This window comes from Ictidomys tridecemlineatus, chromosome 10 (assembly GCF_052094955.1).
Source record: "Ictidomys tridecemlineatus isolate mIctTri1 chromosome 10, mIctTri1.hap1, whole genome shotgun sequence".
NCBI lineage: Eukaryota > Metazoa > Chordata > Mammalia > Rodentia > Sciuridae > Ictidomys > Ictidomys tridecemlineatus.
In genome coordinates this window covers 138,811,572-138,839,480 of record NC_135486.1, presented here as the reverse complement: position 1 = coordinate 138,839,480, position 27,909 = coordinate 138,811,572, and the positions used below count along the sequence as shown (strand labels likewise).

Sequence of the window (27,909 nt, the reverse complement as noted above, 5' to 3'; positions counted from 1 at the left end):
GGAATGGTTTGCTAAGGGAAGCTTTAGACACTGAAGGTTAAGTCTTCTAGCATCTTCCCTTCTCAGCTGAGTGGCAGCAGGCTGAAAGAGTCTTTTCTGGAAAACTGGATTACCCCAAGGAAAAGTACTTGCAGATACTGACAAAAGGGTCCCCTACAACATGACTGAAACATTATAAAACAATAAATAAACATTAGACTTAATGGGGAGGTTTAAATACCTGTCTTGTGACCTCCCTGACCCCAAAATGGTTATATCAGAAAATCTGAGGATAGAAGAGGGGAAGTGCTGGGAGTGATATTGGACAAATCGTTGTATTATGTGCAGTACAATTGAATATATAACAACAAAACTCACCATTGGGTACAACTATAATGCACCAATTAAATATGTGGAGGGGGGAAAAAGGAAAATCTGAGAATGAGTTCAGGTTATTAGAGTTAGAAAGCCTCCCAAATGATGGCTGTGCGGGGCCAGGCTGGGAGCCACTGTTATGCAGTGAAACCTGTGGTTGATGATCCCACCCTGGCTCTGAGTTTCAGCCAGCTCTTAGTGATCTTCTCTTAACTGAACAGACAGTCAAAGCACACCAAGTACGTAAGAGCAGCTTCTACACTGAAAAAGGTCAAAGTGGCCAGGAAAATGGAAACTATGCAAAAAAAATTTTTTTAAATCTATCTTCAGTATCTTTTGAGAGGTGAGAAGTTATTCCATTAATGAAATGAGTAAAAGATGGGGTTAACAATTCAGAAGACCGAAAAATCTCTTGGATATTGATGATAGCAGAATTATTATTATTATTATTGTCTAAAATTCTTGGGGAGAATGGGTAAAAAAGAAAAGATAGAAAGATGGAAAGAGAAATCTCAATAAAAGATAAAGTTGAGGGGCTAGCGTTGTGGCTCAGTGGTAGAGCACTTGCCTAGCAGGCATGAGGCACTTGGTTCGATCCCCAGCACCATATAAAAATCAAAACAAATAAAATAAAGGTATTGTGTCCATCTACAACTAAAAAACAAAAACAAAAACAAAAAAACTTAAAAAAATAAAAATAGAGTTGAGGAAATCTCTCAGAACATGGACCAGAAAGTCAAAGAAAGAAATAAGAAAGTCAGAGAGATGGAGAAGAGAGACAAAGAAATGAGAGGAACAGCCCAGAGAGCCAGCATCCAGATAGTAGGGAATTTCAGAAAGAAAGTGAAGGATCCATTGAGGAAATGACTCAAAGAGTTCCCAGGGTGAAGAATATGACGGGAGGGACAACAAGTGTCCAAACTGACCTCTCCCAGATACAGTGTGGTGACACTTCAGAACTACACAGAGCTACAGACAACTTCCAGAGGGAAAAAAATAGGTTCCAAGGGCCAATAACCGGACAGCACCTGAGCTCCCAGCACCAACTCTGGAAGTCATAAAAATCTTGAGAGGGGCTGGGGATGTGGCTCAAGCGGTGGCGCGCTCGCCTGGCATGCGTGCGGCCGGGGTTCGATCCTCAGCACCACATACAAACAAAGATGTTGTGTCCGCCGAGAACTAAAAAATAAATATTAAAATTTTCTCTCTCTCCTCACTCTCTCTTTAAAAAAAAAATCTTGAGAACTCAGTGATGTAGGCAAAGCATTTTTATCTTTACTCACACATCTGTAAAATGGGCACAGTGTTGGTAATCTGTTTCTTGTGGCCTTTCTGGAGTCATTTTGAGCAAAAGTGAGCAGATTGCTCTCTCCCTTACCTTCACTGGGCAGGGCTGATCTCCCTTCCCCTCTGGTGTTCTTGGGAACCTCCAGCGGCTTTTAGGCGCTTGTAATGCTAAGAGTTTGCCTGAGTCTGCTGTGAGATGGGGACAGCCCTTCTCCCCTTTGTTCATTCTGTTAGAGGGGTCACTAGGCAGTGCTAATTGTACCCTGAGCTCTTGCACAGTTCGAAATGAAACAGCTCATGTCATTTTCCTGAGACCACCATAACATATTGCCACAATTCTGATGGCTTAGAATGTGGAAATTTATTCTCTCAGTTCTAGAGGCAGAAGTCTGAATCAGAGTGTCATCAGGACTACACTCCTCCAGAAGGAAGGATCATTCCTGTCTCTTCTAGCCTCTGGTGGCTCCCGGCAATCTTTGGAGAAGTGCCTTCCTCCCAGCTCTGTCTCTGTTCTCACATGGCCTTCTTTTCCCCTATGAAACTCAATATTCTCCCTTTTTCTTTTCTTTTTTCCTTTTTTTTTAGTTGTAGATGGACACAACGCCTTTATTTTGTTTATTTTATTTTTATGCGGTGCTGAGGTCAAACCCAGTGCCTCACACGTACTAGGTGAGTACTCTATCACCACAACCCCAGCCCTATCTCCTTTTCTTATAGGAACATCAGTCACTGGATTTAGGGCCACTCTAATCCAGTATGAATTCACCTTAACTAATTACATATATAAAGATCCTATTTCCAAACAAGGTCACATCCTGAGGTTCCAGGTGGATGTGAATTTTGAGGAGACATCGTTCAACCCACTGCACAACTCTTGCACCCATTTCCTGGTTCCTTACCATCATCCACAAGATGAGAGGGGAGCATCAGACAGTTCAGCGGGAGCTGGGCCAGATGACTGACACGCACTTTACTAAGAATTCCCCCACCTCTCAAATTAAGCTTATTTTACAAGGGCCACCAAACAGCTCTTTCTTACTTCAAAGTGTGATTGCTCCCAGGAAGCTTGTTCTCCCTGCCCTACGAGGCCTTACACAGGCTTGTCCCCAACTTTAGGTTTAGGTTCAAGCCAGAGCCTCTAGCATAAGTGTAAGTAGGCTTGTCAATTCATAAATATTATATAAAATGTTACTTATTCTACTTATCAAAAGCAAGTGAGAGCAACTACTTCACACATCTTATTTCTTTTAATATGTATTCATTCAATGAACAATTACTGGGCTTGGCAACTGCAGAGCAGGGTTTGGAATCTATATAAATGGCTAGGTCAAACACTCCTGGATTATACGGGGAACCTGCAAGGGATTTTGGTAATCTTTGCTAATCAGTTTTCTTTTGCTTTGCTGGAACACCTGATCCTGTTAATGTGAAGGCTTGAGACTTGTGACCAGACACTTGGATCAAAGAAGTCAATGGTGGGGAAAATGTGGTAGAGTCTTCCAAATTCACCCTCTTCAACTGGAAGGAAAAAGGACCCCAAAGACTATAGCTGTAGTTTTGTACACAGATACACCAGCAGCAGGGGATGCTCTCTTCCCATGGGTGGCTTCCCAAGATTGCTGCCCACCTGACAACCAGAAATAACTTGGGCACAGCCAAGCCCTCAGGGACCAGTGTGATGAGACTGGCCAGAGCTCCCTCAACATGCTACTTATCTTGCAGCCAGTCATGGCTTTTCACCCTGGATGACTTCTGATGCAGGCAGACTTCCAGTGAGGGAAGGTGAGGATGAGAGGCTGGGGCGGTCAAGGCTTTCTGTAAGATTTTTTTTTTTTAATTTTTTAGTTGTAGATGGACACAATATCTTTATTTATTTATTTTTATGTGGTGCTGAGGGTCGGATTTATGATTTGCCCTTTGTGGGACTTGTTACCCTTCAATTCCCAGTTTCACATCTCCTAATGAGGGACAATAATATCTACTTTGGAGGGTTGTGGTAAGGACCAAATCTGTCACAAGTGAAAGCATCCAGTAGTTTCTGGCACTTGGGACACGTTTGGTCAACATTAGTTTACCATTATTATTTCATTTACCTCACACATGCGAAGCAAGTGTTCTACCACTGAGCCACAACCCCAGCCTTTCTGTAAGTTTTTGTGGAGTTTGGTATGAACACATTCTGATTCACACTGTGGCTGGATGGAAGTTCTGCATATAACACAGATGGAAAGAAAACCTTTTACTGCAGGTTTTACTGCAGATTTGGCAGTAACCTGGATTGGATAGTGGGAGAAAGCCATGGCATCTGTCCCGGATCTCCTGGGTATCAGGAGATACATGCTTTCTGAGGATGGAGAGGAAAGACCCAGCACCCTCACATGACTTCCCTCTGGGTTCTGGCATTAGGAGAATGTGGTTAGCCTCCTCTGGAGAACTCTCCCACATGTCCAGTCTGTCTCCAAGCCTAACTGATTCCATCTTTGTATTGCAGCCCTTTCTTAGGCATCTTTCCTGGGCCTCTGGAAAAAAGGAATAGCATATCCTGTGCCTTGTGGGCCTAATGTAAGGTGCTGGGCACCAAGTCCTCAATTCCTGAGGGCTTATGGAGTGACTCACACCCTAACCTGGAGGCCAAAAAGTGTCGGACAGCTTGGATATTTCAACAGTAGTTTCAACATCAGAGACTGCTGCCAAATTGCTTCCAGGAGCACATATAAAAGAGAAGCAGGGGGCTGGAGGTGTAGCTCAGTGGTAGAGCTCTTGCCTGGCATGTGTGAAGCACTGTGTTCAATCCTCAGCATCACATAAAAATAAATAAAATGAAGATATTGTGTCCATCTACAACTAAAAATATTTTTTAAAAAATAGAGAATCAGGGACATGTGTATGGGCATGACCTGGGTCTCAAAATCTGTCAGGACTATTTAAATTATACATTTGAAAGTCATCACAAATGGTGGGTCGACTGAAGTTATTTGAGGAGCAGGCAAAATGCAGACAGACAAACTTTCCAATTTAAGGAAAACAGGAAGTGGGGAGGGCAGTATTGCATTAGTACAGAGAAATGCAAATTGTGAGGGTCTCCTGCCCAGCTGGAAGAGACAGGTAGGGTCTGTGCTGGGTCAATGGAGGCTCATTCAGAGTGTCATGCCTCAAGTCTGAGGTTTGGTTTCAGTTGTGAACTTGTGATTTGCCCTTTGTGGGACCTGTTACCTTTCAATCCCCAGTTTCATATTTCCTAATGAGGGACAATAATATCTATTTTGGAGGGTTGTGGTAAGGACCAAATCTGTCACAAGTGAAAGCATCCAGTAGTTTCTGGCACTTGGGACATGTTTGGTCAACATTAGTTTACCATTATTATTTCATTTAACAGCTTGCACGACGGCACACCCCTTTCCTGAGCCTCAGATACAGGAGAGTGCCTAACATATAGTTGATGCTCAGTAAGAGTTTGTTTTTATTTTTAACTTTTTATTTTGAACTATTTTTAGACTTAAAGAAAAGTTGCAAAAATACTGGGGAGTTTCCCTTACCCTGCATCTAGTTTCCGCTATTGTTAACATGGTCTTACATAACTGTAGGACAAAGATCCAAACCAGAAAGTTGGCAGCCCCACGGTGCCCAAACTGCAGACCTGTAGGGGCTCCACCCTCTCCCCTTACTACCCTCTTCTGTTCCCATGTTCCACTTAGTTGTTATATCTCCTTAGTAACAGTTCCTCAGTTTCTGTGTCTCATGACCTTGACAATTTTGATGAGTACGGGTTAATTCCTTGTAGAATATTTCTTTTTTTTTCTTTTTTCTTTTTAAATTTTTTTTTAGTTTTCGGCAGACACAACATCTTTGTTTGTATGTGGTGCTGAGGATCGAACCCGGGCCGCACGCATGCCAGGAGAGTGCGATACCGCTTGAGCCACATCCCCAGCCCCTAGAATATTTCTTAATTTGGGACTGTCTGATGTTTTCTCATGATTAGATTGAGAGTAGGCATTTTTAGCAGGACTACCACAACAATGATATGTTACTTGTAGTGCCCCCTCCCCATATTGTGGTAAAATACACATAAGATTTACCATTTAAATCATTTTAAAGTGTATAATTCAAGGCATTAAATATATTCATAATGTTGTCCAACATTTACGTAATTCACAATGTTGTGTTACTTCTACTTCCACATTTTTCATCACCCCAAAGGAAATAGCAGTCCCATTAGTAGTCACTCCCCAATTCCTCCTCCAACACTGGCATCTACCAATCTGTGTTCTATCTCTATGGATTTACCTGTTCTGGTCATTTCTATGAATAAAATCAACATGAGACCTTTTGTTTCTGGCTTCTTTCACTTAGCATGTTTTCATCCAGGTTGTCATCCACCTTGTAGCATGGGTCTTTTTATGCCCAAATAATATTCCATTGTATGGATAGTTCACATTTTACTTTTGTATCCTCTAATTTTTAGTGAGACTAGGCGTGGGCCCTTGGGATGGCCTGGGGGTGGGGGAGGGCAAGAAGAGACCCCTGTGACTGGCAGGAAGTGTTGTATGTGGAAGAAAGGGTCAGGATAGTTCTGGGGAGTACAGGATTGTATTTACATGTGGCAGACAGTGTTTACCTTTGAAAATTTCATTTGTGTAAAGGGAAAAACAGTTCTTCAGGAGGAGCGACAGAGGCGCCCAACGATGGGAGGCAAGCTCTCTTTGGGACAGTTCTCGGTGGCGGTCACGCGGTGAGCACCAGTTTCTGGGAGGACCTATTGCCACCCGGGGCACACATTCATCTCTTGTAGAAGGGGAGCCTCCCTTTAGGCAAATTTAGTGAAAACTTCGATGTATCAGAAGGTGACTTCCCATACGTGGCACCCCTGCAGCCCTCGTCCTCTCCCGGGCAGGTGGTCTCCAGGCATTCTGGGCAGCCGGCGAAGGGTGCCCGGGCCGCAACGCCCGCAGCGGGCGGCCTGGGGGCGGTGAGGCCCGGGGCGGGGGGCGGAGCCGAGCGTGCCCCGCCCCGCAGCCCCGAGCCCCGCGCGCGCTCCAAGGCGGGGCGGCGCGCGGCCCGTGCGCGTGCCCGGAGCGGAGGCGTGGGTCGCGCGTGCGCGCTGCGGCGGGGCGAGGGGCGGCGCGGGCGCGCGTCTGTCAGTGACAGCGGGAGGGGGAGGGGGCCGGAGATGGTGGCGGCGGCGGCAGCGGCCGCTCTTCCGACATGAGGCAGCGGCCGCGGGAGGGCTGGAGGCGGGTGCGGCCGCGCCGGCATCTCTAGCTCGGGCAGGGGCCCCCGGGGCGTAGGCGCGGCGGACGGGCGGGCGGGCGTCCTGGCCGGCGTCGCGGGAGCTGGGCTTTGCGGCAGCCGCACCGCTGCCCGCTGAGGGGCCCGTGCGGCGCCCTGGGCTCAGCCGGGCGGCTTGGCCCGGGTGGTTGTCGGCCCCCAAGTGGGGGCCAGGCGCTCTCGGCTGCGGGCAGCAGGCCCCGCTAGACCGGCCGCTCCGACGGGGGCTGCCTGCCCGCCTCCCGCTCCGCAAATTCGCGGGCCGGGACTCGTCCCCTGCCGCGGGCAGAGCTCGGAGGAGCGCGGGGGTGGCCACCAGGGGCACGAGACGGGGTCGCCCGCTCGGGCTCGGCGGCTCCGGGAAGGGACGCGGTCGGCGCCGCAGGTCCGGCCCGCGCGCCTTTGACGCACCGGGCGCCGCTGCTGCAGGATGAAGCGCTGTTCGCCGCCGGCGGAGTTGTTTTTGCGAAAGCCGGTCGCCGTGCGGAGAGCGCTCAAGGTCTGAACTTCCCTCCGGAGCCGCAGTTGGAGGCGTGCGGCGCGGAGGCCACCAGCGGGTGAGGGCGCCCGAGGGGAGTGCACTGTGTCCGGGACCCGGGACCCAGGGCGGCCGCGGCGCCGGGACCCTCGGGAGCACCAGGTCGGTCCCGGGCAGTTCTTGCTTCCCGAAGGTGGGGCGGGGGGCATTGACTTTCCGATAAATCGGCAGTTTTTGTGAGCATATGGTGGCTTCCCCGAGTCGCTTATTGGAGGCTGCACCCAGGACACGCACAGGTCGCGTGGCCCTCCGGACGTTTATGTAGTAGGGTCACTCTAACTCTCGTCGTTTTGCCCGCAGGTACCCCTGACCCGGCCGGGGAGGTTCTGAGAGCTCGGCAACATGGCTTCCCCGCCCCACCAGCAGCTGCTGCATCACCACAGCACCGAGGTGAGCTGCGACTCCAGCGGAGACAGCAATAGCGTGAGGGTTAAGATCAATCCCAAGCAGCTGTCCTCCAACAGCCACCCCAAGCACTGCAAGTACAGCATTTCATCCAGCTGCAGCAGCTCCGGGGACTCCGGGGGCCTTCCCCGGCGAGTGGGTGGCGGGGGCCGCCTGCGCAGGCAGAAGAAGCTGCCCCAGCTGTTCGAGAGGGCCTCCAGCCGGTGGTGGAACCCCAAGTTCGACTCGGTGAACCTGGAGGAGGCCTGCCTGGAGCGCTGCTTCCCACAGACCCAGCGCCGCTTCCGGTACGCGCTCTTCTATGTTGGCTTCGCCTGCCTTCTCTGGAGCATCTATTTCGCTGTCCACATGAGATCCAAACTGTTCGTCATGGTGGCCCCCACTCTGTGCTTCTTGGTGGTGTGCGTGGGCTTTTTTCTGTTTACCTTCACCAAACTGTACACCCAACATTACGCGTGGACCTCGCTGGCTCTCACCCTGCTGGTATTTGCCCTGACCCTGGCTGCCCAGTTTCAGGTTTTGACACCCCTCTCAGGACGCGTAGACAGCTACAATCATACTCCTGCAACCAAGCCCACAGACACCTGCCTATCCCAAGTGGGGAGCTTTTCAATGTGCATGGAAGTGCTCCTTTTACTCTACACCGTCATGCACTTACCTTTGTACTTGAGCTTGTTTTTGGGGGTGGCCTATTCAGTCCTTTTTGAGACATTTGGCTATCACTTTAGAGATGAAGACTGCTTCCCCTCCCCCGCAGCCCAGGCCCTGCACTGGGAGCTACTGAGCCGAGCTCTGCTCCACGTCTGCATCCATGCCATTGGGATCCACCTGTTTGTCATGTCTCAGGTGAGGTCCAGGAGCACCTTCCTCAAGGTAGGACAATCCATCATGCACGGAAAAGATCTGGAAGTAGAAAAGGCCCTCAAAGAGAGGATGATTCATTCTGTGATGCCAAGAATCATAGCCGATGACTTAATGAAACAGGGGGATGAGGAAAGTGAGAATTCCATCAAGAGGCATGCTACCTCTAGCCCCAAGAACAGGAAGAAAAAGTTCTCCATACAGAAAGCTCCTATAGCATTCCGCCCTTTTAAAATGCAGCAGATTGAAGAAGTTAGTATTTTATTTGCAGATATTGTAGGCTTCACCAAGATGAGTGCCAACAAGTCTGCTCATGCCTTGGTGGGGCTCCTCAATGACCTGTTTGGTCGCTTTGACCGACTGTGTGAGGAGACCAAGTGTGAGAAGATCAGTACTCTGGGAGACTGTTACTATTGTGTGGCAGGGTGTCCCGAGCCTCGGGCAGACCATGCCTACTGTTGTATTGAAATGGGCCTAGGCATGATAAAAGCTATTGAGCAGTTCTGCCAGGAGAAGAAGGAAATGGTGAACATGCGCGTTGGGGTTCACACGGGGACTGTCTTGTGTGGCATCTTGGGCATGAGGAGGTTCAAGTTTGATGTGTGGTCCAATGATGTGAACTTGGCCAATCTCATGGAGCAGCTGGGAGTGGCTGGCAAAGTTCACATTTCTGAGGCCACTGCAAAATACTTAGATGACCGGTACGAAATGGAAGATGGGAAAGTTATTGAACGCCTTGGCCAGAGTGTGGTTGCTGACCAATTGAAAGGTATGTGCATTTCTTTACTCTGTCATCTTCCTCCCCATCCTGTTTGTATTAAATAATTTTAAAAATCTCTTTGCAGCATCAGTGTCTGGAGGCAGCTTAACTGTCTCAGGATACCGACGATGGGGGAATCTCAGGATCAGTGTGACTTTTTCTCCAGTGAGTCAAATATCACAGACCTAGTCATGCTGTGGACATGGACACTGAGACAGTGCTGACCTAGATGAGACCTTTAGAAGGAGGGAGGACCTTGAAAGTGCCTTTACTGCCAGTCAGCTGTTGACATTTCTAAAATTCCAGGGGCCTGTCCCAAGAATATAAGGATTTGGGAGCCCTTTAGCAGTCAGAACTTTTTAGCACTTCTAGAGATTGCCTTTGCAATCTCTAGTCACCTTAATGTCCCATGTCCATCTATATGTTCCTCTATCCCTTTTGACAAAACTATGAAGACTAAAACCTCTCTCCCCTCGAGGCCTTACTTTGTTTATTGTCAAAATAGAGATGGGAAGTCAGCTGTGCCCTGCAGGGCCTTTAAGAATTAGGTGGAATCGCACACCTCTCAGTGTACACTGCTTTTGCCTGCATCTCTTAAAACATTTTCATTTTCAGCTTTCAACTTTTGTTTGTTGAACAATGCTTTGTTATGGGTACTTCTCTTATCACATAGACCCCAGCATTTTAGACTGTTGAACTTTACCAGCCATCAGATGATTTGAAAGTGAAAAAGGTACCAAGAAGCTCCAGTGCCCCCTCCCTCAGCCCTCAGATTTGTATCTGGCCCCTGTCCCTGGTCCCTGGTCTTATGTTCCTAACTGCTATTCTTATTGTTTTTACTGGGCTGCTTATTTTATTATTTTTTAAAATTTTCTCTGAGGTCTGGGAAGTGGCATATAAATAAGTGGGACCAAAAACAAGAATTCTAAGTCATCTGCTGTGTTTCTTACCCTTTCTTGCTCTTTGAAATAGTTCTTATGTTTTACTAAAAGTCTTCTGGATTGAAGGGAACTTCTATTTTACAAGTATGTAGAGAAAATAACATTGATTTCTAAAAGCCTACGTCTGTGAAACTGTATTGTACTTTGTGGTGCCCACATGCTGCATAATTACACAGCTAAAAGCCCCGGGAGAGGGAATCCTCAGAAGGAGAAGGAATATTTCTCATCCATGGGAGAAGCCAGAGTTTAAACCAGAGACAGCAAAGTGGCTGGGTTGGTCTTGTATAGGTTGTGGGCCTTGCAACACTGCCATGTGCTGGATGAGCATTTTCCTTCTCTGGTTTGTGATCTGAACTCCACATTTATTTGTTATCTGGAAAGGTGCTTTATCTTTCTCCTGAATTTTTTTTATTGCATTTGTTTTGTTGTTGAAGAATTTATGGGTATAGTAGCAAAATATTTTCACCTGAGTTGCCTTTGACCTGAAGAGCTTTAATTGTTGGGTTGTTGAGGTCAGAAATGACACTTTCAGTTCACTTGAATGCTTCTTCCATGACAAGTGTCTTTCTGATTATGAGGGTGGCATCTGCTCTTGAGCCCAAAAGTGTCAGTGGAGTTGGGTGTGGATGTAATCCCTCCTTGACATTTTGGCATCTGTAGAACCTGAGAGTTACAGGCTCTGTCGTCAGGGATTATGAGACAGATTCTACACAGGGGTGCTGGACTGTACTGCCTTGTGGTAATAATTAGATATGTTGGGCCAAAGGACAACAATATCAGTTTTGTAAGTTGTACTTTGTATGGTCTATTTCTGGAATTTCAGAAATAAAAAACAGGTGCAATTATCAAGTGTCAAGCTTGGAAAATTGCCAAGCCTCAAACCTTTGGTAATATCTACTTTTCTTAATTTATTGGTAATTTTTATTTTCAATGGGTAGACCAAAGACACTGACCAAAAAGTAAAAAAAAATTTAAAAAGTCTGGAAGGGTTTGCTGATTTAAAAAAATATCTCAAATAGGGTAAATTAGCTTTTTCTTTAAATTTGTGTACATTGTATATTTATAGAGGAAAAGTTTTAGTACTGTATGGAAGTAGGAAAACATAGAAGGTTTAGCTAACCCACCGATTTTTTTAATTTAGTATTCCTCCTTTAATTGTTTCCTTGAGACTGTGATTTTTGCTTTCTTCAGCTCATTTTGAAACCTTTGTGGACAGGCCTCCAGTAATAGAATATGTCTACACAACTTCCTGACTCTGATGACTGTCCCGATGTACAAATCTGCTATGTGACATGAGAGCATAACCTGTAGAAGCCCTTTCATGTATATGGCTAAGCTTAGTGTGTAAGATTTTTCTCAGCATTCCATCTTTGAACTTTTGGCAGGTTTCTCTGTGTAATGTTGGGTGGTACTTTTTATCTCTTACCCCTTTCCTGATAAAAATCCCGGTAGAGAACTCTAGAAATGAGCACCAGTGGGCTGTGCAGGGATTCTAGAATTGGCCTGGCAGCATGAAGGGAAGCTGCTGCATGCCCTTGATGTGAGTAGAAGGTTATTGCATTACTTCTATGTGCTCACTCTCTCTCTCTAAAATCCATGCAGTGCTTCTGCCATATGTGCCTGGCACTGAGGATGTGGAGATGGATCTATGACAGCTCTTGACCTTGAGGAGCTCCTACCAGTCTTATTGTAGACTAGGTCCTTGAGTCAGGGACACTTTAGAGAGGGTCCTGAGATCAAGGTGTGGCTCTCCAGGAGGACAAAGAAGAACCTTAAGTGTGGAATGGACAGTCCCGGGCAGTGGCTTGGAGTGGTGTTTCTTGATGGCACAGCGCATTTGTCCATATTCATCAGAACAAAGAAGTGTATAGCTTGAGGGGGTTTGGATTTGATTCTGTAGTTGAGGGATATCACAGGTCATCACTGAAGCACAAAACAGGTTTAGAAAGCTTGCTCTTTCATTTCTAAGGATTGTAGCATGGAAAGGTATGAGATTGAGGATTAATGAGCTGTTTGAGCAAATCCCAGATGGGGTGATGGCCTGAATGAAGGTAACTGAGGTGGTATTGGAGATGATGGGGCAGGTGTGAGCAATGTGAAGATCAACTGGATGGGACTCCATGCCAGACTTAAAACTGGCTGGCAGGAAGAGGGGAGGGGCCTGATGGTCTCAATGAGAGACGGTCTTTTCAGTTTCTGGAGTTGACCTGGAGGTGGTCTGGAGTCAGGAAGGGTTGAGATGCCTTTGGCCATGCCCATGGTGTGAATGGAGCCTGTAGGATAGATTTGCAGAAGGTGAAACAGGCTTGGAACCTCTGTCTTGTTCATTTATTCATTCAACAAATTATTCCATGCTAGGTACAATGCTAAGTTCTAGGGTACAGCGGTGAACAAAACTGATAAAAATTCCAATAGCAATAAGGAACAGGAATTTTGAATTAATTGGTCTTCTATAGAGAATTTCTAATAGTGGAGTTGTTAGGGGAGTCCAACAATGAATAACAAATATATAGCATTTGTCTTATGATGATTTCTAAGGAGAAAACATAAAGCAGGAAGGGAGCTGTGGAATGCATGTGTGAAATCCAAGGCAGGGAGGCCAGTCACCGAGAGAGAAAGCTGAAGGAATTTTTCGGCACAGAGATAGGGTTTTGGAAATGACCTACAAAGCGAGGAGATAAGGAGGAGCAGACTGATCTGAGTGATGGAATAAGGGCCCTTTTGCAGCATTTGGGATGAACCCTGAGGCCTGTGGGGGACCTGGCCATTCTTTTCTGCTGTGGGCAGAGACAAGAAAGATGAGTAGTATTATCCAGAGCTGTTGGCTTTTCCTGTTGATGTAGAGTCACAGGGACAGAAAGTGAAACTTAGGAAGCTTCTCCAGCCTTCTTCTCCCTGCATGGATGTGAGGGAACTGGAACCAGGATGCTCAGTTCCTCCGGGTCCACACCACTGATTACATCCTTGTAGAAAGGAGTGTCTGGCAAATTGCATTGTTAGATGTAGAGATTAGAAAAGACAAGACTACCCAGGCCAAATTCTAGGCTATTGGATCCCTTAGGGGAGAGATTTGTATGTATCGTCACCTTTTGCCACCTCAGTGACTAAGGCCTTCGCCTTTTCTGAAGGGGGTACTTAGAAGACCTCCTGCTTAGTTGCTGCCTGCGTACATTGAAGCACTCTGCTTCATCTTTGCTGGTATGTGTCCTATACTGGGAGTCTGGGCTCCTTGTTGTTTCTTTTTATTTTTATTTTTTAGTTGTTGATGGACTTTAATTTAATTTATTTATTTATATGTGGTGCTGAGAATTGAACCCAGTACCTCTCACATGAGAGGCAAGCGCTCTACCACTGAGCTACAACCCCAGCCCATCCTTGTTTCTGACAGCTAAGAGCCCTACCAAGGTCCCTGTTTTGGGTGCCCTTGCATGCACAGGGCTTTCCTTCCTCCCTCCGATGTGGGTGTCTTGTCTCCTCCTAAGCATATAAGCCTTGTAGCTATGGTGCAGACTTCTTAGCTGATGGCTCCACCTCCCCTCTTGGAAATTCTGTGCTTACCCACATTCTTGATCTGGATCTCCTGTGCATGTTGAAACACAGTCTCTTAGGCAGCAAGTGGCGGAGATAAGATGAAGCAGAAAATGTAACTCAGTGACTGGGGAGGGGGAGATGACAACCACCTGTAGAGTCCATGCTCAAGCAGTACCCATGACAGCTTTTTCCAGTTCTTTGGGACCAAGTTATATGGCTTCCAATAAGTTGCACACAGCTTTTGATTCTGAAGGCAAGATTTTATTTATTTATTTTTTTTTTTAAATTTTTTTTTTTTTTAAAGAGAGAGTGAGAGAGGAGAGAGAGTGAGAGAGAGAGAGAATTTTTAACATTTATTTTTCAGTTCTCGGCGGACACAACATCTTTGTTGGTATGTGGTGCTGAGGATCGAACCCGGGCCGCACGCATGCCAGGCGAGCGCGCTACCGCTTGAGCCACATCCCCAGCCCTGAAGGCAAGATTTTAAATAGACTCAACGTTTGACAAAGTTAAGGATAAGATTTGCCAAACTGCTGGTGTAATGCAAAAGGAAGGAAGGAAGGTCATTTTTTCAAGTAGAGTTATTAAGAAAGGGAAAAGTGTAAAAGGAGAAAATAGAGTAAGTAAAGAAGTTTCAGGGTTCTCATCTACTAGTTAGCCTGTTTCAAATAGTAATTGTTTCTACATACTGGACAGTGTCACCTATCTACTTCGTTGAGGGGAATAATAATCTTGGAAAAAAATTCTATCATATTGAATTTTCCCTGTATGAGTGTGATTAAGCTGTACCTGAATTCTCTTTCTGTGATTAATGGTCTCAGTATTGATGTTTCTTTGGGATTTGATGTAGTAATATGATTAAAATTCTGCAGATCCTCTCTCTTGATGGTGGTAGGAATCTGCTGACCACTGGAAGACCTGGACTAAGTGACATTTCACTCATGTGGCTCTGGCCGCTATTTGTACTTGGTACATGAGACTCCTAAAGACCCATTCCAACAGGCTCTATCATCATGGAGGGAACTTTATAAGGAGATGTACTTTTTTTGAACAGGAAGGGATCTGACATGTGACTTCTAGACTCAGGTGTTGCTCAGAATGGAGGGAAGGAACTGAGCGGCATCAGAGGGAGCCTTCACTTCAGCAGTGGTCAGGCCTGCACAGATAGGGAGACGGGCTTTAGGAAGACTGGTGAAGTCAATGACATTACAGCCAGTTTGCTGATGAACTTAGTGAACTGAGCCATCTGCTAGCCATGCCAACCCAGTCCATGGCTAAGCAGGTCATTTTTTTTTAAATGTTTATTTAGTTGTAGATGAACACACAGTATCTTTATTTATTTTTTATGTGGTGCTGAGGATCGAACCCAGGGCCGCACACATGAGGCAAGCGCTCTACCGCTGAGCCACAACCTCAGCCCATAAGCGGGTCATTTTTTTGGTGAACAAAGCCATACTTTCTAAAACTTGCTTGCTTTTGGAGATCAGTTTTTTTTTTTTTTTTTTTTTAGTTTCTCTAGCATTCTCCAGCCTCCTCTCCACAGTTGAGCTCAGTCCCTTAGAACTGGTGGGAACATCAGCTCTGACCCTGAGTTTGGAGCTGGCAGTGGAGGCAGAAGCAGTCCAGGTAGCAGTAGTGATGGCAGCAGCTATGGCCTAGAGGGTGGGGTGCTGGAGAGTGGGAAGGGATTTGAAGATCAGGGTCCCAGGATTATAAGCCTCTCTGTAAGCCAGTGGCTCTCAAACTTTTTGATCTCAGTACTCTTTCGTACTCCTAAAAATTACTAGGGACATGAAAGAGATTTTGTTTGTAAAACTTTTCTCTTGATATTTATTATATTAGAAACTGAAACAATCTGAGAAGTTTAAATAAATATTTCTTTAATTCTTTTCAAAATAATAATAAGTGTGTTATATCCATTGCATGTTAATATAAATAACTTTTTGATAAAAATGAATGTATATTTCAAAAAGTAACTTATTTCCAAAAAAAAATTGGCAAGAAGGGGAAACCAATTTATATTTTTGCATGTTGGCTTAATGTCTGTTTGGGTTAATAAAAAACTGAATTTAAAAAAATGTAAAATATACATAACAAAAATATCATTTAAACCATTTTTCAGTGGGTAAGCTGGATTATCTTAGCTGCTTTGGCATTCGGTCTGTACCTGGATGTTGAAGGATGTGAGGAAAATCTGGCTTCATATAGGTGTGTAGCTGGAAAGTGGAGGTGCATTTTCATAGCATTTTAGATAATTGTGGGTATATATAATTTTGATACTGCACCAATATTCAACAAGAGCTAGTTTCTTACAAGATGAGCTGCAACATGGAACCTGAGCACCCGACCATGAGTTTTGTGTTAGCTTAGATTTTGAACAAATCTTCTTCCCAGGTGTGATTTTGTACCTTTTGCACTGGTCATTTGGAAATGCTGGGTTTCTTGAGTTATGCAGATGTTCCAAGTGCTGATATCAGGAAAGGCTTTAGAATACTGGGTAGGTGCCAACTTTAAAGTAGCTGGTATGTTTTCCAAATTCTAGTTTTCATTGACTGTTTGAATTTTATCACTAGCAACAAATACTGTCAGTACTTTACTTGAAGCGATAGACTTGTTTCATTCATTTCTCAGGCACAGTCTGCCAGTACTTCAGTCTGAATGACCACCTAGGTCAAGTATAGATGATATTCCATGACAGTGATGCTAGTTCAGCTTGTAGCCCTAGCTGGTTTTCCTGACAGCCATGAGGCTTTGCTGTGCAACACAAGTGCTATGGCCTGTTTCACACTTTATCACAGACTGTTAGAAAGGCACATGCTCAAGGATGAGATATAGCATAGTCATGAATTTATACTGCTTCACTGGGGACATACTTTCTTCCTGCAAGCCTACAGTGGTCAAGAACACAGGGCTGGTACAGTTTGGTGCCTCTTTTTTGACTGGCATTCAGGCATTAGCAGTCTCTTCCCGTCCCCTTACACACACACACACACACACACACACACACACACACACACACACACAAATGTAGCTTTCCTGCCATCATTATGAAAGTCAACCCTGAAAAAAAGGAAAATAAGGCCTTAATGTTATTGTGAAAATAGTTTAGACCTCACAGATACCCTGCAAAGGTGTTAGGGACCCCTAAGGGTCCAGGGATGCCCCTTTGAGAACTGCCTCCCTAAGCTGTGAGATAGGAAGATGGAACACACTGTATGTGCCACATAGATATGCTGCCTTGATATGAATCAGCTGAAATTGGGAGTTATGACAGGCATTTTCCATTTATTGTGAAAGTAACAAGTGACTCTAGTTAAAAAATTGACTTTTTCTTACCTGGTTCCTAAAACTCCTTTGTGAGCCTGCCATACTTTGTTGCTGGTGTTCAGGGTTTGTGATAAAAAATGTTGAACCTCAACTTTGTTTTGTAAAGTTTTTTGGAGGGCTCACCCCTTGGCAGTATAATTTGGTGATTAGGTACATGGGGCTTTTTTTCTGACACATTTGGACTAAAATCTCAGTTCTTCAGTTTCTGAGCTGTAGACCTTAGGCTGCCTGGTGGAGGCTCCATGGTTTTAGGAGTGACAGAACCTCTGGCAGAGGGTTGTGGGGAGAATCAAATGAGGTGATTCAAGCAGGGCTCTTGCAGCCACTGAAGTTAGTAAGAACTGACCCAGCCCAGGCAAGCTGCAGTCTGTGCTGCAGGGTGCTTCTTTTCTCCTACCCTCTGTGTGGTGCACCTTTTGTACAATGTAGTGTGAAACCCAGAGCACACCAGGGACTGTGATTGTGTCAGTTTTTCAAATTAAGAAGGGCAAGTGTCCAAAATCTGAAACACTGATAGTGGTTAAACTCTCGCTACTGAGTTTGGCAGCTTCTTGAAACCCTGGGGAGCCCAGGCAGTATTGTTCTTGGGTTCCTTCAGGTCCCCAGAGCTTTGAGGTACTTATGATGATGAGGCCTTTAATAGTTGAGGGATTATGGGAAAATCCCCAGCTTTGTGACCTTGGAGGTATTGGCTGCGGTTTGAACTAGAGCAGTTATTACAATACATACTCACTTATTTATTCATTAAATACTGAAAGAGTTCCTACACTTGGGAGGCCTGGACAAGGTGCTAGAGACAGAACCATGGCCCCTCCCCTTGGAATGTATTGCCTGGGAATACAAAATCAAACAATCGTCTAGATGAATATGCATCCACTTTGCTGTATTATGGATACAGCTGGCAGGGAGGCACTCTTATCACCTCCAGTTTATAGGTGAGGAAACTGAGGCACAAAGAGAATCAGTAAATTATGATGGTTTTACAGCCAGAAAAAGCTATTAAAGGTAATACCAGTATTTAAACCCAAACGACTATATTAGAAAACACTGGAACCCACCTCAAGGAATTTTTGTAAGGATTAAATATTAAGTACATGTTAAGTACTTGGCACATAGAAACTCTCAACAGAGAATAGATTTACTAGCTAGTGTTATTGAAAATAGGGTGATTTTCTTTGCAGCAGTAGCAGCCAAACACAACCACACCTTTTTCCAATTCACATGGCACACTCCTTCGCATATCATCATCTCAGCCACTGGGAGATTTTAGGACAGGGGCATGTGTATGCTCAGAGGTTTATATTTCATTGGCTTCTTTGCTTTATAGATCAGTTTTCAGACTGGGTCGGTTTCTTAATACCCTCAAATTGACCAGAACCTTTCTTCAAAAGTTAATATAGACTCTTGAATCTTAGCTTATTTAGTGCCTTTCCTCCCATGACAGATATTTTACTTTTGATACCAAAATTGCCCTATTTTGGGCCCCTGCAGGCCCCTGCAGGTTGCCCCCTGAGTTCATTTCATATGACCCAGTGGTCTTCAATAGCTTTTGTACTCAGTAGCATTTTTAAGGAGCAGAGAAATTATAGGTATTAAAATCTCATTAATTCTGTTTTTCTGATATGTTTATTTAGAGACCAAGCTAAAGTTTACCCTCTCCTGTTTTGAAAAAAAATTAATAGGATATGCATGTTTATGTGAAAAAAATAAGACATAGAAGTGAGGCTGTGTGCATCTTCGAGCTCTCAATTTTGCATTCTTACAGCTTGCAATTATAGAGCAATGTGGTGTTTTTTTCTGTGGTATCTTCCCACTAATCCTGTTGAGTAACAGGTGCCTGTGACTCTAGGTAAATAGTGATAAAGAACAATAAAGAGAAAGAAACCCTAAACCAAAATATAGACGACCTGTGTGCAGACTGAGGAGTGCCCCCAGCCCAGCAAGCTCCATCTCCGGGACAGCTGTGGAAGGTATCAGAGGCCCAACTCCAAGATTCTCTTCTGGTAGTCTTGCTTTGAAAAGGTCCTTCTGGAAGGAAGGGCTGGCCACTCTCCCCTCAGGTACTATGTGTGTTTGACTGACTGTTTTTTTTCATGTTTTTTCTCCACTCCATTGCAGTGTGTTTTGGGTGGTAATTTCCATGTTTTATGTATGGCTGTATTCCTAGTGCCAGGAATATAAGCTGGCATGTAGTAGATGCTCAGTAATACAATTAGCCCTCCATCTGTGATCTCCACATCTGCAGAACTCAGCCAAATGTAGAGGGGGACATTCAGGAAAAAGAAAATTGTATTGAACCTGTATAGTCTTATCCTTATTCCTTAAATCATATAGTTGAACAACTATTTATATAGCACTTTCATCGTATGCAGTATTCAGGGTAACTTATGAAAGATTTTAAATATAAGGAAGGGTATGCTCAGGTCATATATAAACATGATGGCATTTTATACAAGGAATTGGAGTGTCCCTGGATGTTGGTGTCCATTGGGGCTCCTAAAGTCAGTCCCCGCTAAATACTGAGGGAGGTTGGAGTTGGTATGGAATGGATGAATGAGTGAATCTTCCTTCTCACACTCCATGTTGGGCACTCTGGGATGGGAGACCACACCCCAGACATTGGCACAGAGTAAACTGAAGGTAGAAGATGATGAAGCTTTGCCAGGAATGGTTGAATGGTTGACTGAGTGGAGCCTGCGGGTCCTGAAAGGAGCTAGGGAAGGCTGTGGAGGAGAGCATTTGGGGACCTGAGGTGGGGCCTGGGCACAGCGAGTTTGCGCTGCAGGGCAAGAAAGCACAGGCTGAAAACCCCAGCTCATTGAGGGCCCAGAGAGTGTGGGTTGAATGGCTTAGTTTAGGCAATTATTTTTAAGCTTTTTAAAATGGAGATTTAGAGAAGTGTATTTATCTTTAATAATACTGTAGCTCCTGGTAATTCTTATTTGATTATCATTTATGCACATTAAAAACCAGCATACCCTTTATGGGCAAAGCTCCAGGATGGTCTTTGTGCATAATTTCCAGGATTTTTATGTAATGCCATTAAATCCTGTTCAGTTTTTTTTTTCCCTTCCAGAGAAAAATGTAGTACAGAAAGCAACTTTTGAATCATTTATTTTCGTGTTTGAATTGTTTGGAAAATTTTAATTTCATTTTTTAACAATATGGTGTGGAGAGAGGAAGAAAATCTACAGGCCTGTGATTCATTTTCTTGTGTGTGGATGTTAAAATACAGCATTCCACTCTGCAGTTTTAAATAAAAGGGGCTTTTGCATATTGATTCAGTTAGTTTTGCCCCAGTAAGTGTTGCTATTTAAAGTGTGGATCGCTGTGTTTTGTAACTTCCACACTGAATTCTTTTCCCCATGAGAAAATGCTGCTGCTGCTTATGGCCATTAACATTAGTTAATTTTTGTCTTGTAAATGAGCTGTCTAAAAATTGAGGGGAGGGAAGGTTTCTAAAATTTCTGTTGTTCTCATAGACTAGCATTCTCTTCTAAGATGTTTTCTTCACTGACAAGTTTAGCACACTTGGGCAAAAATCTCTCTGGTTCTGCTAGATCTTGCTGGTTCCCAGTTTCCTCATATTTGTAGAATGTGAACTTTGAACTGAATGTGCCTTAAGACCCTACCATTCTCTAAGAAGAGCTGAGATTCTCTCACTACTAAGAAGTAGTACTTTCCTTAAGATGAAGAAGTGGTTTCTCCTGTGTCCATTTGTTTAAACTACAAACCCTCGTTTAGACAAATTTAGCATAGAGAAACTCGGATTTACAGAACCACTAAATTGCAGGGTATGTGTGAGATTCTTTATAAAGGGTTCTTTACTTCCTTTGAATATAAATAAGATTGAATTCTAGAAGTATAATTCTAGAAGTGTGGTTTTTCAGGATCACTGTGTTGTACAAAGTATGGTATTGCTAGAAGAACCCCACTTGGTTTTGAAAGTTTGAGAAACACTATTGTAATGGAGAAAATGTGAAGCAAGTTAATTTGGCTAACAAGTGTACTTCAGTTCCTACCTGAACATTACATTGCAGAGAGCAGACGAGGTTAGTTTTCAATACAGTGGGTTTTACTAGTGGGCCTGAACAGGTACTGGACTACTGACATTCTTCCCAATTACTCTATCAATGGAGGACCTACTTGCTCTGGGGCTGGGGAGCTTTGGGGTCTGCTCACTGTCTGTAGAGCTGGGAGAGGGAACTCAGTGCCCTCTGGTGTCATAAAGGCTTGGTATGGCTTTCTTTGTTTTTCTTTAAGATCTCTGATGCAGAACATTTGATTTCCTGTCATTTTCTTCTTCATTGTCGTCGTCTTCTTCTTCTTCTTCTTTTTTTTTTTTGTACTAGATTGCACCTAGGAGTGCAATGGCTATGCCCCTGCCCGTTTTTGTTTTTCATTTTGAGTCAGTGTCTCCCTAAGTTGCGCAGGCTGGCCTTGAACTTGGGATCCTCCTGCCTCAGCTTGCTAGGATTACAAGCATGTGCCACCATGCCCAGGTAGCTTTTTTTTTTTTTTTTAATAGCACTGGGGACAGACTCCAAGGCCTGCATGCTACCCTCATTTCCATTTCCTTTGAGTTTCTCTGTGAATTCTGTCCATGCTGCTCAAATGATGAACACACAAAGTGTTTCCTCCTTGAGCCGCTTGTGGCCTGGGGGAGAAGGTATCTGGGCATTGTCTGGCTATTGGATTAGATATCTATCTCCCCATTTTATTTTCTGGCTTGGGTACATATTCCTTCTTCTTCCTTCTCCTCTTCCTCCTCCTCCTCCTCCTCCTCCTCCTCCTCCTCCTCCTCCTCCTCCTTCTTCTTCTTTTTTCTTTTTAAATATGGAGTCTTGCTCAATGGTAGGCTAGCCTCAAACTCATATAATTCTTCTTTGTGAGCCTCCCAAACAGCTGGGATCACAGACATACATCACTGAGCTGAATTTTCCTCTTTATGATAATTTAAGCATGATCTTTTTTCCTCAGTGGATTCCTTATGATTTTCTAAAGGAACAATAAAGAGGCTCATGGCAAGTGATGGAACATTTGCTGTGGTCTGCAGTGCTGGCAAAATGAAGTAAAAAGGGGAGAAGCTCTACTTGGTTCTGAAAGATGGTGTTGTCATTGGGTATCTGTGTCAACTGACCTGTGTAACTTTCACCTCCACAAAGGCCTAGATCATGAAATGGTAGCTCCCTGGAGAGAATCTGTTACCCAGAGTCTGCTTGCCTGAGCCATGTTTTCCAAGACTAAAGTGACTGACTTGGGGCACACTTAATTGTGGAAGGTTAAAAGCTTTTAGGATGACCATGCAAACAACAACAACAATAGAAAACATTTCAAGGGGCTGGGGTTGTGGCTAAGTGGTAGAGTGCTCGCCTAGCATGTGTGAGGCACTGGGTTCCATTCTCAGCACTGCATATAAATAAATGAATAAAATTAAGGTCCATCAACATTTAAAAGTATATTTTAAAAAATTTCAAGACTTTCCTTGTCTCTCCCACACATACCACAGGGAATTTCTTATCCTGAATAACTTAACATGGTGTTCTCTCTGGTTCCTGAAAGAAAACTGATCATGAGCACTGATCATGAGAGCTGATGGTTCTAGGATCTCAATTTTGTCCCTCTGCCACTGGAACTTCAAGTGGAAATGTTGGCTTTCCCAGCTCTGGTCATGCTGCTACTTTATTTAGTAGCTATTAAATTTCCAGTTTGTATACCTCCCTTGGAGGTGCTCCAGCTTGCACTGGGGTTTCTTTTTCTTCCAACAGTTCTGTCTGTGGTGTGCAGCGCTTTCTTGAGCAAGAAATATCAGCAAGGTTCTTAGCCTAGGTGATAATTTTAAGCTATTTTTTGGTTTATTTTATTTCTAGAGCAATGCACTCACTTAAGGTATACAGTTCAGTGGCTTGAAATAGAATGATAGACCTGTGTAAGCATCCTGATGTCAGTTTAGAGCATTTTAATCACCCTTGAAGAGACCCTGTACCCATCAGCAGTCTCTCCATTTCCTCCAAAACATCCAGCTCCTGGCAGCTACTGACAGCCCTGTTTCTGTGGTTGCTTGTTCTGGATAATCCACACTGTGGACCTGTGCACCAGGCCTGGCTTCTTTCACTTGCACTGTGTTGCTGTGTTTCCTCTGTGTTGTAGCGTGCGATAGTGCTTCATTCCTCTCTGTGGCCATCTGTTGTGTGGATGGACCACATTTTATGAATCCATTCATTGGTTAATAGAAAAGGAACTCTCTTTTTGAAACCAAGAATCAAGCAGATTGAAAAGAAGTTGTAATGATATAAAATCCATTATTTAATAATATACATTATTTAATTATGTACAATATTGTAACAATTTAATAATATACATTAACTAAAATTTAGCCTAGTGTTTATGAGTTTTCCTGAAAGAACTAATGAAATGAGATTTAGTACTGAATTACAATTTGATGTAAAATGTTTCAAGTAACCAGTATAGTTTTCTTTTCTTTCTTTTTTTTTAAATAAAGTATGTTTTTTTTTTAATGTTTATTTTCCACCCATGCTAGGGGAGCACTCTACTGCTGAGCTATAATCCCAGCCCCTCTTTTCTTGTTTTTTAAAGAGCTAGGCTCTTTTCTAGGCTTGTTCCAGGGTGATTAAATATTAAATTACCTGATTTTTCCACTTTTCCTAGCCAGTTCCATACTAGAGGGCTTTAGGGGAAGCACATGATTGAATAGGAAACTATGCTCAATAATATGCTGTTAGCTATGAACACCAATTCAGTCCTTCTGGATGGCCTAGGATTTGAAGACCTGGGTCCCCTCTAGTAATTAAAGCTGTCCTGTTGTAACTAGTTTTACATATTTGGGTTCACATTTCTGCAATTTATGAAATACTTTCGTACTCTCGTAAAAATGAAATACGACAGATAAAATGTAATTTTCTTGATGACTTAGTTACTTTTACTACTGTTATTTGGCTTTTATTAATATAGCAATTTCCCTGTAAAAATAGATTTTTTTTTACTTTGCTTTAAGTAAACCTTGATTGCTCTGTTTTTCCAGTTCTTTTTTTAAAAAAATTTTCAAATTTTTATTTTAATTTGTTATATATGACAGAAGAATGCATCATAATTCATATTACATATATAGAGCACAATTTTTCATATCTCTGCTTGTATACAAAATATATTCACACCATTCATGTCTTCTTCATACATGTACTTAGGGTAGTAATGTCCATCTCATTCCACCATCTTTTTTTTTTTTTATCCCCTTGCCCCCTCCCTCCACTCCCTCTTCTTTGCCCTATCTAGAGTTTGTCTAATCTTCCCATGCTCCCCCTTTCAACCCCACTAAGAGAAATCATTCAGTGTTTGTGTTTTTGGGATTGGCTAACTTCACTTAGCATTATATTCTCCAACTCCATCTACTTACTTGTAAAACTATGATTTTATTCTCTTTTAAAAAAATATTTATTTTTTAGTTGTACATAATACCTTTATTTTGTTTATTTATTTTTATGTGGTGCTAAGGATCGAACCAAGGCCTCGCACATGCTAGGCAAGCACTCTACCTCTGAGCCACAACCCCAGCCCATTTTATTCTCTTTTGTTGCTGAGTAATAATCCTTTGTGTATATATACCACATTTTCTTTATCCATTCATCTACTGAAGGGTATCTATGTTGGTTCCACAGTTTAGCTATTGTGAATTGTGCTGCAGTAAGCATTGATGTGGCTATGACCCTGTAGTATTCTGTCCTTTGGGTATAGACCAAGGAGTTGGATAGCTGGGTCAAAAGGTGGTTCCATTTCCAGTTTTCCAAGGAATCTCCACATTGCTTTCCATATTGGCTACACCATTTTGCAGTCCTACCAGCGAAGTATGAGTGTTTTTCCAGTTCTTACATTGAAAAAATTAAATTTTCTGCTTGTTGTCTTGCTCTTAGCTTATGTAGCTACAAATAGCTACCTACATAAGCTAATCCTAGAATGGATTTGCCTTTGGTTTTTACTTTGTTCCATAAAAACACAACAAAAACAAATAATCAAGAGCATTAACCCTGCAGATACAGTTTGATTGAAAGACTAAGAATTTAGTCTTTATGAAATATTTTTTGGTTCTTAGCTATGTTCTGAATAAATGAGGTAAATGCTAGGTACATGAGTTCAGGATGAGTAAGATGTTATTACAGTTATTTTTTAAACATGTTTGTAAAGGAGAGAAGGATAACGAAAAATTTGAATCAAATTTGTGTCTTAGCAAATAGAGTATGTTTTCCACAAGACCAAAATGTTGATTTCTTTTGTTTTTGTAGAAATAGAAAATGGGACTGGTAGGTTGGATTCCATAATTGGTAATTAATTAGAATTAATCAATTTCACAATTAGTTATAAAGCTAAGATGTGAAGGTTAAATTAGAGAAGTATTGATTTTTATTAAAATATACCAGAATTTTGGGAAAGTACTTTGTGGAGTTTTCCAAGAAACATCTGGAGAACTCTAAAACTCTTCCAGGTCTAGAAATTCTGTGTATTTTTCAATACACTGCAAAGGAAGGACTGGTTATCTTTTTTCCTCTTTGGTTTAAACTGAAAAAGTGAATGTGGATTTTCATCTCAGAAATGTGGTAATCTTTTTTTATTTAAAAAATTTTTTGTACTTGTGTATGGACAGAATCCCTTTATTTTGTTTATTTTGTGTGGTGCTGAGGAGTAAACCCAGTTCCTCACACATGCTAGGCAAGCACGCGGTTACTGAGCTGCAACCCCAGCCCAGAAATTTGGTAATCTGACCTTCAGTAGTGCTAAAACAGTGCTAGTGTGTTGTCAGTGTTTTAGGAAGGCTTGTTCTGCCTGGTGCGGTTGTCAGTGTCTTGATTTTCAAAGTAATCAATATGTAGCTACTTGAAAATGCCATGTAATTTATTTTAAAAATGGCAACTGGAGTCTTTTCTCTTTGGAGAAGTGTCACCCAGTCTGCAGGGTGTGGGTGGGGCGAAACGAGATGTGCACACAAGGGCACCAGGTAGGTGGGCAGTCGTGGTGGTGTTGCTCTGTGGCCCTCCCTCAAGCCTCTTTTCATCAGCACTGAAACCCGCATATTTGATGTCACCCATGAGCAGCACTCCATGGAGTTGGGGCTTAGACATGTGCTGGCAAAAGGCAGTGTGGAGGCCCCCAGTCTGGCGCTCAGGGGAATGAGAGGGAGGCAGCCCCAACTCGGGTGGAGCTGGCCTCTGTGTCTTTGGCACTCACCTTGCCCTTTGCAGGTGCTTCCTCTAGCCAGTCTCAGTGTGTTAGTGTCCAGGACCTCCCTCAGGCTGTGACCCACAGGCACAGGGCTGTTTGCTCTGACTAGCTCAGAGCAAGCACTAAACAGGCGCCACTGGGTTTAGCCTTTTATTTACAGAATGCACACCAGATCACATTCTCAGTCCTGGGACAGATGGTGACAAAAGCCCCTGCCCTGGGGAACTTGCGCTGCAGTAAGGGAGGCAGATAAAAAACAGATACAGAAGAAGCTGGACACAGTGTCCCTTGGTGATGCCAGCTGTGCAGAAAAATAAAGCAGGATGAGGACTTGGATCCTGCAGTTAATGACTTTGTATCTGGTGGGCAAAAGCTGAGCTAGTCTCTCTCCATAGATGCTGGCTAATGTTATGCAGCACCAGCCCTTGCCTCGCTGCTTTGACACACAGAGATGCCTCCTCAGGTGCCAGGTGATCAGCGCCTTCTTTTCCATGGAGAATCCCTGCTATTGGGTCAGTCTCCACCCAAGAGGTGGACGCTTCTCAAGCCAGTCTATGTAGTGCTGTTGGGAAGGCCTGGGCCAGAGCTCCCAGGGCGTCTCCCGCCTTGTCAGCCTGCAGGTGTTCCTTTTTGCTTCCTTAATCTTCCTCTGTTGCTGGACATCTGAAGTCAGGATTTCTGGTGCTATATATAGGTAGAAACTTTTTCAGGGATCATATTCTGCTGCTTTCCCCCCGTATTAATATCCTACAGATTCCTGGTGCTCTGTTGCCTTTTTAAAACAAGGAAGGAAACCCAAATAACATAAATTTAGCTATATAGAAGCAAACACTTCAGTGACATTAAGAACATTCACAGTATTGTGCAACCATCACTTCTCTCTGGTTCCTGAACATTTTCATCACCCCCAAAGAAAAACCCCATCCCATTCCTCATTCTCCAGAGCTCTGTACCTGGCAACCCTAATCTGCTTTCTGTCTCTAGGATTCCCCTGTTCTGGACATCACACAATAGATGTCCTCTAGTGCCGGGCTACTTTAATTTAGCATAATGTTTGAAGATTTTTCTCTGTTGTAGCATCTATCAGTGCTCCCTTTCTTTTTTTAAAAAAACAAAACTTATTTTTTAGTTTTAGGTCAACACAATATCTTTATTTATTTATTTATTTATGTGGTGCGGAAGATCGAACCAGTGCCTCATGCATGCTAGGCGAGCACTCTACCACTTAGCTACACCCCAGCCTGCTTCCTTCCTTTTTATGTATGTATAATACTCCATAATTGCTTTGTTCACTTATGTTGGAATGATGTTGTGATTAGGTTAAAATTTTAACGTAGATCTAACAGCTTAGAGACTTTTTGGGTCAACATGGGTTCTGATTGTGTCCTTCAACTTGGCATTGGATTTGA

The 27,909-nt window shown here is 43.6% G+C and overlaps 1 protein-coding gene across 2 annotated transcripts in view; it reads left to right on the top strand.

Annotated features, from left to right (window-relative positions):
* The first annotated feature begins 7,324 nt into the window (after positions 1-7,324).
* The window catches only part of Adcy9 (adenylate cyclase 9), a 115,409-nt gene continuing 94,824 nt past the window's right edge, over positions 7,325-27,909 (top strand). The window contains exons 1-2 of one of the 2 annotated variants that reach the window (XM_021734874.3): positions 7,325-7,463; positions 7,745-9,479. In XM_021734874.3, coding sequence (XP_021590549.2) covers positions 7,787-9,479 — 1,693 coding nt within the window. In that variant the 5' untranslated portion in view covers positions 7,325-7,463; positions 7,745-7,786. Of the gene's footprint in view, positions 7,547-7,744; positions 9,480-27,909 lie in introns of both variants that reach the window. The other variant, XM_005337738.5, reaches the window with a different exon arrangement.